At 36.5% G+C, this 12,290-nt stretch overlaps 2 protein-coding genes across 2 annotated transcripts; both read left to right on the top strand.

Moving 5' to 3' along the window:
- The first annotated feature begins 3,543 nt into the window (after window positions 1–3,543).
- Window positions 3,544–5,726, top strand: LOC135644373 (cytochrome P450 93A3-like). The gene is made up of 2 exons (XM_065161890.1): window positions 3,544–4,486; window positions 4,950–5,726. Exons 1-2 carry the CDS (start codon window positions 3,569–3,571, stop codon window positions 5,607–5,609), a joined length of 1,578 nt encoding a protein of 525 aa, XP_065017962.1. The 5' UTR covers window positions 3,544–3,568; the 3' UTR covers window positions 5,610–5,726.
- Window positions 5,727–7,186: 1,460 nt separating this feature from the next.
- On the top strand, window positions 7,187–12,142 carry LOC103996278 (uncharacterized protein At3g52155, chloroplastic). Its single transcript, XM_009417167.3, has 5 exons — window positions 7,187–7,506; window positions 7,991–8,090; window positions 9,881–10,060; window positions 10,188–10,305; window positions 11,869–12,142. The coding sequence occupies exons 1-5, from the start codon at window positions 7,245–7,247 to the stop codon at window positions 11,923–11,925; spliced, it is 717 nt and encodes a 238-aa protein (XP_009415442.2). The 5' UTR covers window positions 7,187–7,244; the 3' UTR covers window positions 11,926–12,142.
- Window positions 12,143–12,290: the final 148 nt, after the last annotated feature.

The raw sequence follows: 12,290 nt of genomic DNA, 5'->3' as shown, positions 1-12,290 counted from the left end.
TTCCTATTCATCGTCACCATCTTCATTGACTATTGTGGGAGGAAGCATTGGACTCAGATCTATAGAATATTCATCGAATAACTTTGGCTTTTAAATTTTCTCAAAATATTTAATAGTATGATCTTTAAAAAATATCACATCTAGTGACTTTTTTATTTTCATGATCTCATAAACTATAACCAAGTTCTTCGTGAACAAACTATTAAATATTATTTAGATTTAATATATTATTAAATTTATCATCAAAGTGCATAACCCAAAAAGATATTTTATTTAGATATGTCATCAAGATTTAATCTCCATCAAGTTGTACCGAAGGAGAATGGTTGATTAAGTCCAATATAATTCTCATAGCTCCACCCTAAAAGGACTTAGAATGTTTCAGAGGATACATCTTATTTTTTTCATCAATTGTGTGGTTCATTTTTTCTTGACAACTCCATTATATTATGTTGACTTATGAGATTCTTTCTAACAAGAACAGGAATAAGATTCTTTCTAACAAGAATAGGAATGAGATTCTTTCTAATAAGAATAGGAATAAGATTCTTTCTAACAAGAGTATTATGTTGTCGTAGGAATAAGATTCTTTCTAACAAGAATAGGAAGTCTCTTCTTTTATGTATTAATTTCTTCTTGAATTAATTTCACTTGTGTCATACAGGGTTTATTATCTTTCCTTCATTTAGCTAGCATAAGAGTAAGCTTCCATCTTTCATTACCAATGATATCAACATAACTTTCATCATTAAGTATACATGTAGTAGAAATTAAGTTAAGACACACAACTTTCACATTGTTTAATATAATTTTGCATCCAATGTTGGTTTCACATAGATTTTTATCATGCTCATAATTTTTGTCATTACATCATTTGCATGTAATAATAACATCACCATCAAATGCAATTGCAGTTATATCTTTTTCATCTCCCTTTGCTTCATTGTGTTGTTTTGATTGTTCCCTTTTTAATATTCTACACTCTCTTTTGATGTGCCCCAACTTACCATAATGATAGCATTTTATTCTTAATTTTGGACCTTCTTCTTGATTTGCCATATTTTTTTAAAAATTTAAGAGTTTATAGTGTTATCACTCACCCTTTGTTTTAATTTCTTAATTGAATAGTTTTTTTTTTTTACTGCACTTATAAACAACTTATTATTAGATGCAAAATTATTAAGAGCTACTATAAAAATTTTTCAACTATTAAGTAGGGTGCCAAGGAACTTATTCATGTGCTTAGCCTTACTATTTCCATTTTTATATCTCAGATGAACAAGTCTTTTAACTAAGAAACCTTTGTTCTATTGTGTTTTCCTCTTACACAAATTTACCAATTTCATCCACAATGAATATGCATTTGTTTCTTGATATACATGATTCAATACACTATTGTCAACCTATTATCTAATCAAATCAATATTTTTATTTATTTATTTTGCCATTCTCACTAGTTTTGTCACTTTGTTTGGGCTTCTGCCCTTCAATGGGATCATATAAATATTTATCAATTTGATTCATACAAGAACAGTCCAAAGAATCTTACTATTTTGTTGGAAAAATATTTACATGGAAAAATCCTAGAATCAAATAAGATATAATTTAATATCAAATATATTATAACTAATCAAATCAATGATAGAATACTAAGCAAATCACGAGACAAGATTTATATGAAAAATCTCTTTAACATGTAGGGAAAAAAATTACGAGTAATCAAATCAATCTTTCACTATAAAACGATACGACTACAAAGTTCATGTTCTACAGACTAACTAAAGGATATCGAATATCATATAAAATCTAAGCACTCAAATGAGTTTCAAGAAATCATGAAGAAAAACTGAGTAGAAGAAAAAATCTCAAAGATCTAACATAGCAAAAACAAATCACGACAACGATCAGAACCAATTTGACTAACCAATAGTTGAATTTTCTTCTCGAGATGAAAGCTATTTTCTTCACGATCACCCTTTAACTTTTTTTTCTCCATCTGACTCACATAATAATTATATTAGAAATTTTTTTCAGTCAATTCTTGTGGGTCCCATCTCGGATCACCCAACATGAAGTTGGTGTTTTTATAGTTCCTTCAATTAACTCTTTATAGTGCTATTTTTAGATTCATATCACCCACGGTTGGAATTTTCTTTCGCTTGATATGGTGGATTATTTTTGGCAATTATTTATCACATTTTGACATCATACCAATTCCAATATAGTTATCTCACATTTCCCTAACATTGAACTGAGTGCAAGTCCCACCAAGTTCAGTGAACGCAAGTGATACCATCAGTCCCTCCTAACGATAGTCCGTTTCCATTGGAGATACCATAAATAAACCCTCTTCTCGAGCTCAGAGAAACAATCGATCGTGTTCACTAATATCTACAGATACCGCAAAAGATGAGCAGCCAAGAGAGCGTTCTTAGTGACTGTGGTGATGACAATGCTCCCCTCGTTGATACCGAACTTAGGCTCGGATGGCTACGATACGCCGACGATGCTAGTGTTTACGTACCTCCCGTCGACACCGAGCTCAGGCTCCGACAGGCACTTGTATGCTTGGCTTGTAACAAAATTTTCACAAGCTCGCTGGAGCTGGGCGTGCATCGGATTGCTCATGACATGGATGATGTGGAAGAAGGTGTTGCAGATGATACAGGAGGAGTTACATGTTATAAAGACGAAGATGTTGCGAACTTGCGGTCGCCGGAAGGGACTGGACTAGTTGTCGATGAAGAAGATGATTATAATGATGACGATGTCGATTTGGAGCTGAGCCTGCGCGCTGGTGGTGTAGATGTCACCTTGACGCTATAAAGAACATCTTCTTCGCAGAGCATACAACAACAAATAAATATGGTAACAGTCGACGCTGAAGAAAGTTGAATAGCTTTTCATTAGCCTTTCTCAGTCATTCCTTTTCTTGGTCTGTTTGTATGTATTCCAACGACGAAAGACCAATGGATGCGCAGAAGTCGAACTTGTCGGAAGGGTTCCAATGGCATCCCCGTCCGTAAAAATGAGCTAATTATATATTATCTTTATAATTAGACCCTAATCATTTTATAATTTTTATATTTAAAAAAATTATATTGAAAGTAGAACAAAGAATCTCATTTATCGTAACGTCGTCAATTATATTTATGAAAAATACAACACACGACATCATTTATTAGATCGACGTAAAATTGATGAGCAAAAAGATAATTTTAATATCCCTTCTTTTCTAATACGTGAGATGTTGAAATTATCTTTTTTTTTTCAATGTGTTATGTTAGAGCTCGATTGACTTTTTTGTTCCGTCGTCCAATAATTTTCGACCGTCCTAATTAGATTATAGATAGAAACTTATACTAACATCTTTCGATGTGGATTGACTATTCTTTTGTTATTGCACCCATTCAAACCAACTAATAAATAATTCTTTCGTCATCCAATCATTTCAGCCGTCCTAATATTATTTATTATACGTATGATATATTATGATTTCATTCGTCGACTCCAAAGCTCAAAGTGGTGCCGTGCCTATAAGAATGTACCATCTTTGAAGTCTTCTCCCATGGTGTGTGCCATGGAAGGAGAGGAGGAGCTCATCAAGCCCATCACCGGTCTCTTCCTCATCCTTGTCCTCTCCTTCCTCCTCTTCTTCGTCAGGCCCCGTAGGCGGCTTCGCCTCCCGCCAAGCCCAATCGGCCTGCCCATAATTGGCCACCTTCATCTCCTTGCACCGATCCCACACCAAGCTCTCCACAAGCTCTCCACTCGCCATGGCCCCTTGATCCACCTCCGACTTGGATCCGTCCGCTGCGTGGTGGCCTCATCCGCCGCGACCGCCAAAGAGCTCCTCAGAACGCATGACTTGTCATTCTCCGACCGCCCTCCTTCCAAGGCCGTGAGCTACCTCACCTATGGCTTATCTGATTTCTCCTTCGCGCCCTATGGCGCGTACTGGAGGTTCATGAAGAAACTGTGCGTGTCTGAGCTCCTCGGTGGCCGAACCCTCGACCAACTCCTTCCCATCAGGCGCGAAGAGGTCGTGGCCCTCGTGCAAACCTTGCATGACAAGTCCCAGGAAAGGCGAGCTATTGACATGGGAGGCGAACTCATAAGGTTCACAAACAATGTCATCTCCCGGATGACGATGAGCCGCAGGTGTTCGGGCTCGGAAGGGGAGTCTGGGGAGGTCAGAAAGCTGGTTGAGGAGATCTCCGAGCTGACGGGCAAGTTTAACTTGGCTGATTACATCGGACTCTGCAAGAACTTGGACTTGCAAGGTTTTGACAGGAGGCTTGAGGACGTCCGCCGGAGGTTCGACGGCATGATGGAGAAGATCTTAAAGGACAAGGAGGCGGCGAGGGCAAAAAGGACGGAAATAGGAGGTGGAGCGAAGGATTTGTTGGATATGTTGATTGATATATCTGAGGATGCGAGTGCAGAGGCGAGGTTGACCAGAGACAACATCAAAGCTTTTATTTTGGTACGACTATCCTAATTTTGCAACATAAATGGGTGATTTCTATTAACAATTTCTTTACTATTTTAATATCAACTCATTTTAATTTTTTTTTAATATTTCTAGATATTTATTTATATGTATATAAACATAAATATAATCGATTTATCACTTAATTCCAACATATATATCTATTTCTTGTTCGGACCATATTTCATTATCGTTTATATTAAATAATAAAAAAATATTATCTAAAGATAAAAAAAGATAAGAAATTATTTTTTATATTTTTTAGATAAATTTATATATTTTTAAGATTTAAGATGTTGGATTACAGAAGAAGATGATATTTTTGAGAAAATAAGAGTATGATTGATTGATGAGTTATATTTAGTAAAACTATATATAATTATTTTTAAATGATTGTACTAAATAAGTGATTGCAAATAGCAAACTCTTAGAAATGAAGTAATTGAGCCATTTGTAGGATATCTTCGTTGCTGGCACCGACACATCGGCGATCACAATGGAATGGGCGCTGGCAGAGCTCATCAACCACCCGGAGATACTGCACAAGGCAAGAGAAGAGTTGGACGCAGTCGTCGGCAAGAACAGGCTGGTGGAGGAGTCCGACATACCCAACCTGCCTTACCTCCAATCCATCGTCAAGGAAACGCTGAGGCTGCACCCTACAGGCCCACTCATCTTACGACGATCCAACAACGACAGCAAGATCGACGGGTACGATGTACCGGCGAACACGACGGTGTTCGTCAACGTGTGGGCCATCGGAAGAGACCCCGAGCGCTGGTCCGATCCACTCGAGTTCTACCCAGAACGATTCATGGAGAAGAAGGGGGAAGAGGCCATGGATGTTAGAGGGCAGCATTTCGAGCTAATACCGTTTGGAAGCGGAAGGAGAGGCTGTCCTGGGGCTTCTTTGGCCTTGCAACTCGTCCAGTCTACGGTAGGAGCGATGATACAGTGCTTCGAGTGGAAGGTTGGTGACGGTGGAACGGTGGTGGATATGGCGGAAGGGCCAGGCTTGACGCTTCCGAGGGCGAAACCATTGCGGTGCACGCCGCTGTCACGCCTGAATCCGCTGCCATTGCCCTCGATTCCTGCTGCTACTTCACTGTGTTCTTGATGAATCAACAGGAAAAAAAGAACATCTTTATTTGCTCGAGGGAGGGTCATAAAGTTGCAGTTGTATGAATCCCACCTGCAGTAAATCGAGTCAGGAAGAAACCGAGACATTACTTTCCGTTGTATTTGTATAAACATTTTATCATATTGTTTTTGGATTCAGGCTTTTTACATATTTCAATGACATCAAAAGATATATATATATATATATATATATATATATATATATATATATAATCGATCCAAAATAATTAGTATTTATGATTTATAATTTTAAGTGCACTATAACTGTATATCTCACCCCTTTTTATTGTCGTTCGTATGCAATAGATGAAAATTTTTCATAAATATAAACATATATTTAAAACTAAGTGGACAAAAAAAGATTTATTATATTTTATTAATTTTTTTTTTACATGTCTCAAAATTATCCTAATTTCCATCTAAGACACTACTTAAACTCCCATAAATATTTATTTTTATGAAATAGGGACCTTTCATATGCAAGAGGGGGAATTCAAAAAAATTAAATTGTGAGACTTTTTAAAAAATATTTTCAAATATATTTTCCAATCAAATTTGGGAAAATTCTTACGAAAAACCCTTAATTTTGAGAAATTCTCATTGAGAGGTACCAATGCCTCTGCAATAAGTGCAACATATTTATGGTATGAGTTCATCTCTCAAGCTTACTCCCAAATCCTCTTTATTTTCTTTTCATCGTACTTTGGCTCGTAAATGGACTTCGATCACCTTACCTCACCTACTCCCTCGAAGCTTATGATGAATTATCCACCATCTATTTTTAATCTAATGATGATTCCTTCCACCGTATCCCACCCTCTTTGCTATTATCGATAGCAATTTATACATTCTCGTCTTTATTATCCTCGCTTGCAACCCACTCCTTCGTAATTTGTGGTTGCACACTTTTATTCTTATTGATAGCTATAGCTCTCACCCTTTGCTTACCACATTTCAATAACAATAATAGAGGAATAGGAGAGGTGAGGACGACGGACGATGATGTGAGGGGGAGACAAAAACGAATTGGATAGAAGCAAATGTAATATTATTATTTTTTAAATATATTATATTTTTTTTGAAAAAATGATTACTATTTATAAATATATTTAAAAAAAATAATATATAACAATCTATCCTTTCATAAATGAACATAAATATTTTTTTTCTTCGTCGCCCCTCTTATTCTTTTTGTTCTTTATCCTTCTCCTCTTCTTCTTCCTCGGAGGATAGTGTGAGAGAATGACAATTGATTTGGATCATGGGTAGAGATTCCTAACCAAAGGGTAGGTGATAGGATATGGAAAAGGAAAAAAAATTAAGAATTAAAGAAATTATAAATAAAAATATTTTTAATTAAATTTTTAAGAGGTTATGAATAATAAAAAATTATCAATAGTAAAAAGAAAGGACTCTAATATTTTAAAAATGAAGTGCTAATAAAAAAATTCTTAAGACTTTTTCCGACTATTTTTCCATCAATTTTTGTGCTAAAGTGATTGATTTCTTTTCTTTTTTTATTTTATTTTTTTATTGCTAGGGTGCTATCGTTAGACAATAGTGTGTTTTTGACGCTTCACTTCTGGTCTCTTCTGCGTGTTGCTGCCACGAGATGATGACGATGAGAGGCAGCGTCGTCTGCTGCTGCTGCCGAGGCGGCGGCAGTGGCGTAGGCACAGCCCTCCCTACGCCCTCCCTCTTCGTCCCATCCGCATCCCCGAGAAGCCCCTCCCTACGCCGCGCCCAATCCATCTCCGTCTCCACCGCCGACCCGGAGGTCCGCGACGAGGCCTCCGCTGCGCCTCTCACACGCCGCCGCCGCCTCATTCTCCTCCGTCACGCCGATAGCAGAATTGGTGATCGCTTCACTAAAGGTACCAACATATCTCTTCCTTCTCTCCTCCTCCATTAATTGTTTGTTGGAACCTAAGATTGGATCTCGGTACCGTTTCCCTTTATAGTGGTATCAAAATACTGCCTTCCTGCTGATTTCATCCGTTTGATGTGGTTTCGGGTTGTCAGTAATCCATCTGTTTCTTAATTTGGCTCGCTGGTTACTGAGTAATCTCAAGATCCAACTTTTTCCAATGCAAAATGTTACATACTAAAAGACCATAAGAATGCCAACACTGAAGGATGAATTGGATATAAAATACAGAAGAGGACTCATGTATCATGGAAAAGAAGTATTTTTTGTAGGAACTGTGGTTGTCTGAATATCTACTTTAGGATAAGTCATTTGAATTGTTTTCCCTCATGCCAGTTTTAAATTTAAAATGATAAGAATTTGGAAGTATTTTTTGTTTTCAATTTTGGAAGAATGGATTTGTGACTTGAAATTTTTCTAATATCTTACAGACCATGATCGCCCAATAAGTAAAGTTGGCCGAAAAGATGCAATCAGTATCTCCAGCAAGCTTCAGCAACTGGGCTGGATACCTGAGCTCGTTTTGTCCAGGTTTTTTTTTCTTAATATCTAGTTGCCCTTAAGTCCTTGCATTGCCTGTTGTTTGTACGCTCTATATGTCTATGTGCACATGGAAATAATCTCCTGATGATTTGTAATTACAACGTTTTCTAGTGTCACTAAAATGATTTACAAGAACTGAAATTGAACAAAACGAAAACAAGGATAATGACATGTAAGGGACCCCTTGCAAATTTTTGTGATCTGAAAGACTCCTGCTAATGTGGCAGCCTTACCTCACAAGCAAAGTGGTTGCTGAAAACTTGGCCACTCAATTTGCAAAAGTGCAAACTTGCAAGTTCTAGTGAACTATTAAATTATCTTAATTTAGTATAAGATAGATCGAGGTTTTGGCAAAACAAAAGTTGTAGAATTTGGGAAGCTTAAATGTTTGCAGTCTTACCCTTGCAAGTAGGAAGACTTTTCCATCACTAGAACCTCGGTAACCTAGGTTGTAAAGAGGCAACCTTGCAATACGAGCTACTGAATTAAAGTTGGACATAGTAAATACATAGAAGGTGGAACAAGATTTTCGTAAAGAAATATAATTAGAAACTCTACTGGTACAGGAACCAAGGGAAGGATTTGAAAGATAAAGGGAGTGAATATGAAAGAGCATTATCCTATCATTAATAGTCTTGCTTGAAATATGAGTCAGCTACTTACAAACCTGAAGTCATAGAGGTTTTAATTATTCTGCTTATCTCTCAGACAGTTGCAAATTATTGACCTAGATCCAATTACAAAAGAATTATTGACCCGTTGATGCTTCTTTGGGAAATAGATTGTGTTTTAAAGCTCATCTAATATCATTGTTGGTAGTGGGGCTTTCAAATCGATGAAGCTGACATTGAACATGGGGTGCCTGATGTTGCTATTAGTTGAGCATCGGCACCTACATATTTTTACATCATACTTACTATAGCTTTCGAAAACTTTTACTATCAAACTCTTTACAATTTTATGTACTTAAGAAAGTTCATAGTTCTACTGTTATTTACCTGATAATACTTTGGAGGAAGCTAACTCATCTCACTACTGGGCCGTGATTGACCGTTTGCCTGTGTATGCCATCTTTAAGATGGCACTGGAACCATCCTCTGTAGCGAGGTAACTTGGTCTTAGAACTCTTATGGTGTTCTCAAATCTTTTTAAGGGTTATCTTGTGTTGCTAAAAATACTTAACGGTTTCAATAAATGCAAATCTGACAGAAAGTGATGGATGTTAGTTTTGGTTAATCAATTACAATGTTTTCATCCTGTAGTTTATGTTTCCTTTCTCTGTGTTATTTGAAGAAAAAGAAGAAGCTTTTTTTATCAAGAGATCAATTCAAACTTATATACTTGTTTAGCCACTGTTGCACCTACAAGGATTTCCAATCAAGATAGCTTGCAATAGCAGAGAAATGATTAACATATCTGAAAATCATGTCAACAGTTGGCAACAATCCTAATCTTTTGATGAAGTTCTTCTTATTTGTTTATTACTTATTATTATTTTGTGCTTGTCCTTATATTAGGTACTTTCCATATAGGTTCCTTAGAAAGATATCTTTTATGTGTGGGTGTCCATTTTTATCTGGAATCTTCTGATACTATACTGCTACAGATTCATTTTCATGCTTTTAACTAATTTTCTTGTTGACCATGAAATCCTCCGATGCTTGTTGATCTTTGTCATCATTGGAGTGCTTCCTTTATTGGCAATGGTGAAAAGGATATGATATCAAGCAGTTTTCTGACTTCTGTATCTCAAATTTTGCTCTGCTATTTTTTCACAGTGATTCCACCCGAACAAAGGAAACTCTTCAAATCATGCAAGAGCATGCACAGGAATTTTCTGAAGTGGAGGTATATTTTGTGCCAAGCTTTTATTCTATTGCAGCAATGGATGGTCAGACTGCTGAGCACCTGCAAAAGGCTATTTGTGAGTATTCAAGAGATGAGATCCTCACAGTGATGTGAGTCAACAAGTTTTGTAGTTTTTCTGTTTAGTAATATTAGACTTTTGGCATAATCCATTATTCATTAGATCTATATTCCCAAACTATGTCTTGCAAGCTTCTCATTGTTAGGACCACTCTACAGGTGCATGGGGCATAATAGGGGGTGGGAAGAAGCAGCATCAATGCTTTCTGGTGCTACAGTAGAGTTAAAGACATGTAATGCAGCTTTGCTTGAAGCCACTGGGAACTCATGGGATGAGGTCAGCTCATATCTCAGTTTGAAGTTATTTGTCATATTTTTAACTAGAATAGCAACATAATTGCTCACAAGAGGTGGATGTAAATATTCCATATTTAAAAAAAAAAAAGAATATGATGATGGTGATGATGTCTAAGATCTTGGTTATTGTATTAAGCTTGTCAAAGATTTACTGAGAGAGAATCTTATGGTAGAAAGTCAAGTGAATTAGATTAACAAGTAGGTTTCTGGAGATGGGAGTTGTTATCTGTCTTATATGATCTCCTAGTTGTCAAGGAAAAAACATTGGTAAAAGATCAAAAAGTGTTTCGGGTTACTGTAGGGTATAAGGTAAAAAGGGATAAAATTAGGTTGGGATTTGATGTCAGTGAAATTTTTATGGGAAAACAGGAATAAATTTTGCATTCCTAAGATTGAGAAACAAGGAATCAGGTTTTGTCTAGCAGTAATTGCTTCAATGTGAAGAAAGAAAATTAGCAACTTTTACTGCTTCTGTCCATTAGTACATATGACATTACTGGATAAGCTTTTCTGGGGTACATTTTCTTTTGATGGATAGAAAGATGCTTATTAGAAGAGAAAAAGCTATTGACTTCTGTTTCTCCAAAGCATCTCAAGTTCTTGCACCGTGACCTGCCTCTGCTTCCTGGCTAGACAAAATCACTATCGTAGGTAGGTCCTTCTTGACTCTCTTAAAAAATATAGCAGAAAAGAATGACGTTAGATATTTTATTTGTTTTAAAGCAACTTATATGAACCAGTTATTCGCTAGATTTTTTTTCTGTGTTACAATCAGCCACCAAATTTCTTAATGGAATTTCATTTGCATGTATTATCCTTTAGCTCTTGGGAGGACATTGTCATTATACAGAAGGAAACTTAAAGCAAACTACATTCTTGACAAAGAGGATCGGTATTTCATTTTGTGAGAATGCTTATTCAGTTTGTCCTCAGACATAGATCTGGAATAATGGTTCTGATTTTATCTTGGACCATGATATATTAAACTTTCGTTGTCATTGAGTGTACAGAGGAACTTGAAGATTACCTCATGTAGATTTAGGTCCCTGGCTCAGTGGTTTTACGTACTCAAGAGGTTGAGTGACTTTAATTTTTCCAGAAATGATTCAATATTTTTTGCATTTTATATGGTTAACTTTTACACTTTGAAAGCTCTCCTTTGATGTGATGTGAAAACAAAAAGGCTTAAACTTCTTGGCATAGCAAAACTTTAGAATGAGTTCTCACTCTCTTTTTCTCTCATAAAATGCATCAGTTGAAGCACCGTATTTGTTTTATTCTAAATTGCTAATTCCTAGATCATTGGTTAAAATTACTGTAGTATCATCGAATGTATCATGCCAGCACTATTTTTTTTCTCTGCCTGAAATTACAGTCCCAAGAGGCAATTGTTATCGTGCTTTCAGAAATTTGCAAATTTGGTACTCTGACCTTCTGAGTTTTGAGTACCTTTTTTTTTTTTGTATTTGCACTTGTTAAAATACAGTGAAGAAAACTACACTTGTCTCAGAATGATCAACTTGTTGGTGTTCTCTAAATGCAGGCTTTTACACTGGCTGGCCTTGGGGGGTGGAAGCTGCATGGAGTAGTCAAGCCTTAATCTATTGCCACAAGGGAGCGTTATGTTTGGTATGCTTTGGAGATTATTCTTCCCGGAGAAGATTATGACTGCATGGGCTTTCCAATTGAGCATTACCCAGAAATCTGGTGCACAATGCTTCCCTATCCTGTTTCATATTCCACTTTGAATTCATCGAAGACTAAATGTAGATCTATAGCTGAGGCCTTTAATCTCTTTCATCTCTGGTTTTTGTTTTCTTCTCGTGCATTATTTTCTGATCATTTCTTTCTTTCTTTCTTTCTTCTGTCGTGTTAGAGCTGTGGTTGATGACTCATATTAACCACCAAGGTTCTTGCTCATATATCCATAAACCATGCTGATGGTCTTGCTACGGCAGGACAATT

Source organism: Musa acuminata, chromosome BXJ3-8 (genome assembly GCF_036884655.1).
Source record: "Musa acuminata AAA Group cultivar baxijiao chromosome BXJ3-8, Cavendish_Baxijiao_AAA, whole genome shotgun sequence".
NCBI classification, from domain to species: domain Eukaryota; kingdom Viridiplantae; phylum Streptophyta; class Magnoliopsida; order Zingiberales; family Musaceae; genus Musa; species Musa acuminata.
Note: the sequence above shows the minus strand (reverse complement) of the source record. Positions and strands in the feature narration are given on the sequence as shown.

Coding starts and splice junctions, on each gene's coding strand:
- LOC103996278 (XM_009417167.3), top strand. CDS start 7,245: ATGATGACGATGAGAGGCAGCGTCGTCTGCTGCTGCTGCCGAGGCGGC. Junction 10,061..10,187: donor GATGAGATCCTCACAGTGAT/GTGAGTCAACAA, acceptor ACCACTCTACAG/GTGCATGGGGCATAATAGGG. Junction 10,306..11,868: donor CTGGGAACTCATGGGATGAG/GTCAGCTCATAT, acceptor CTCTAAATGCAG/GCTTTTACACTGGCTGGCCT.
- LOC135644373 (XM_065161890.1), top strand. CDS start 3,569: ATGGTGTGTGCCATGGAAGGAGAGGAGGAGCTCATCAAGCCCATCACC. Junction 4,487..4,949: donor ACATCAAAGCTTTTATTTTG/GTACGACTATCC, acceptor AGCCATTTGTAG/GATATCTTCGTTGCTGGCAC.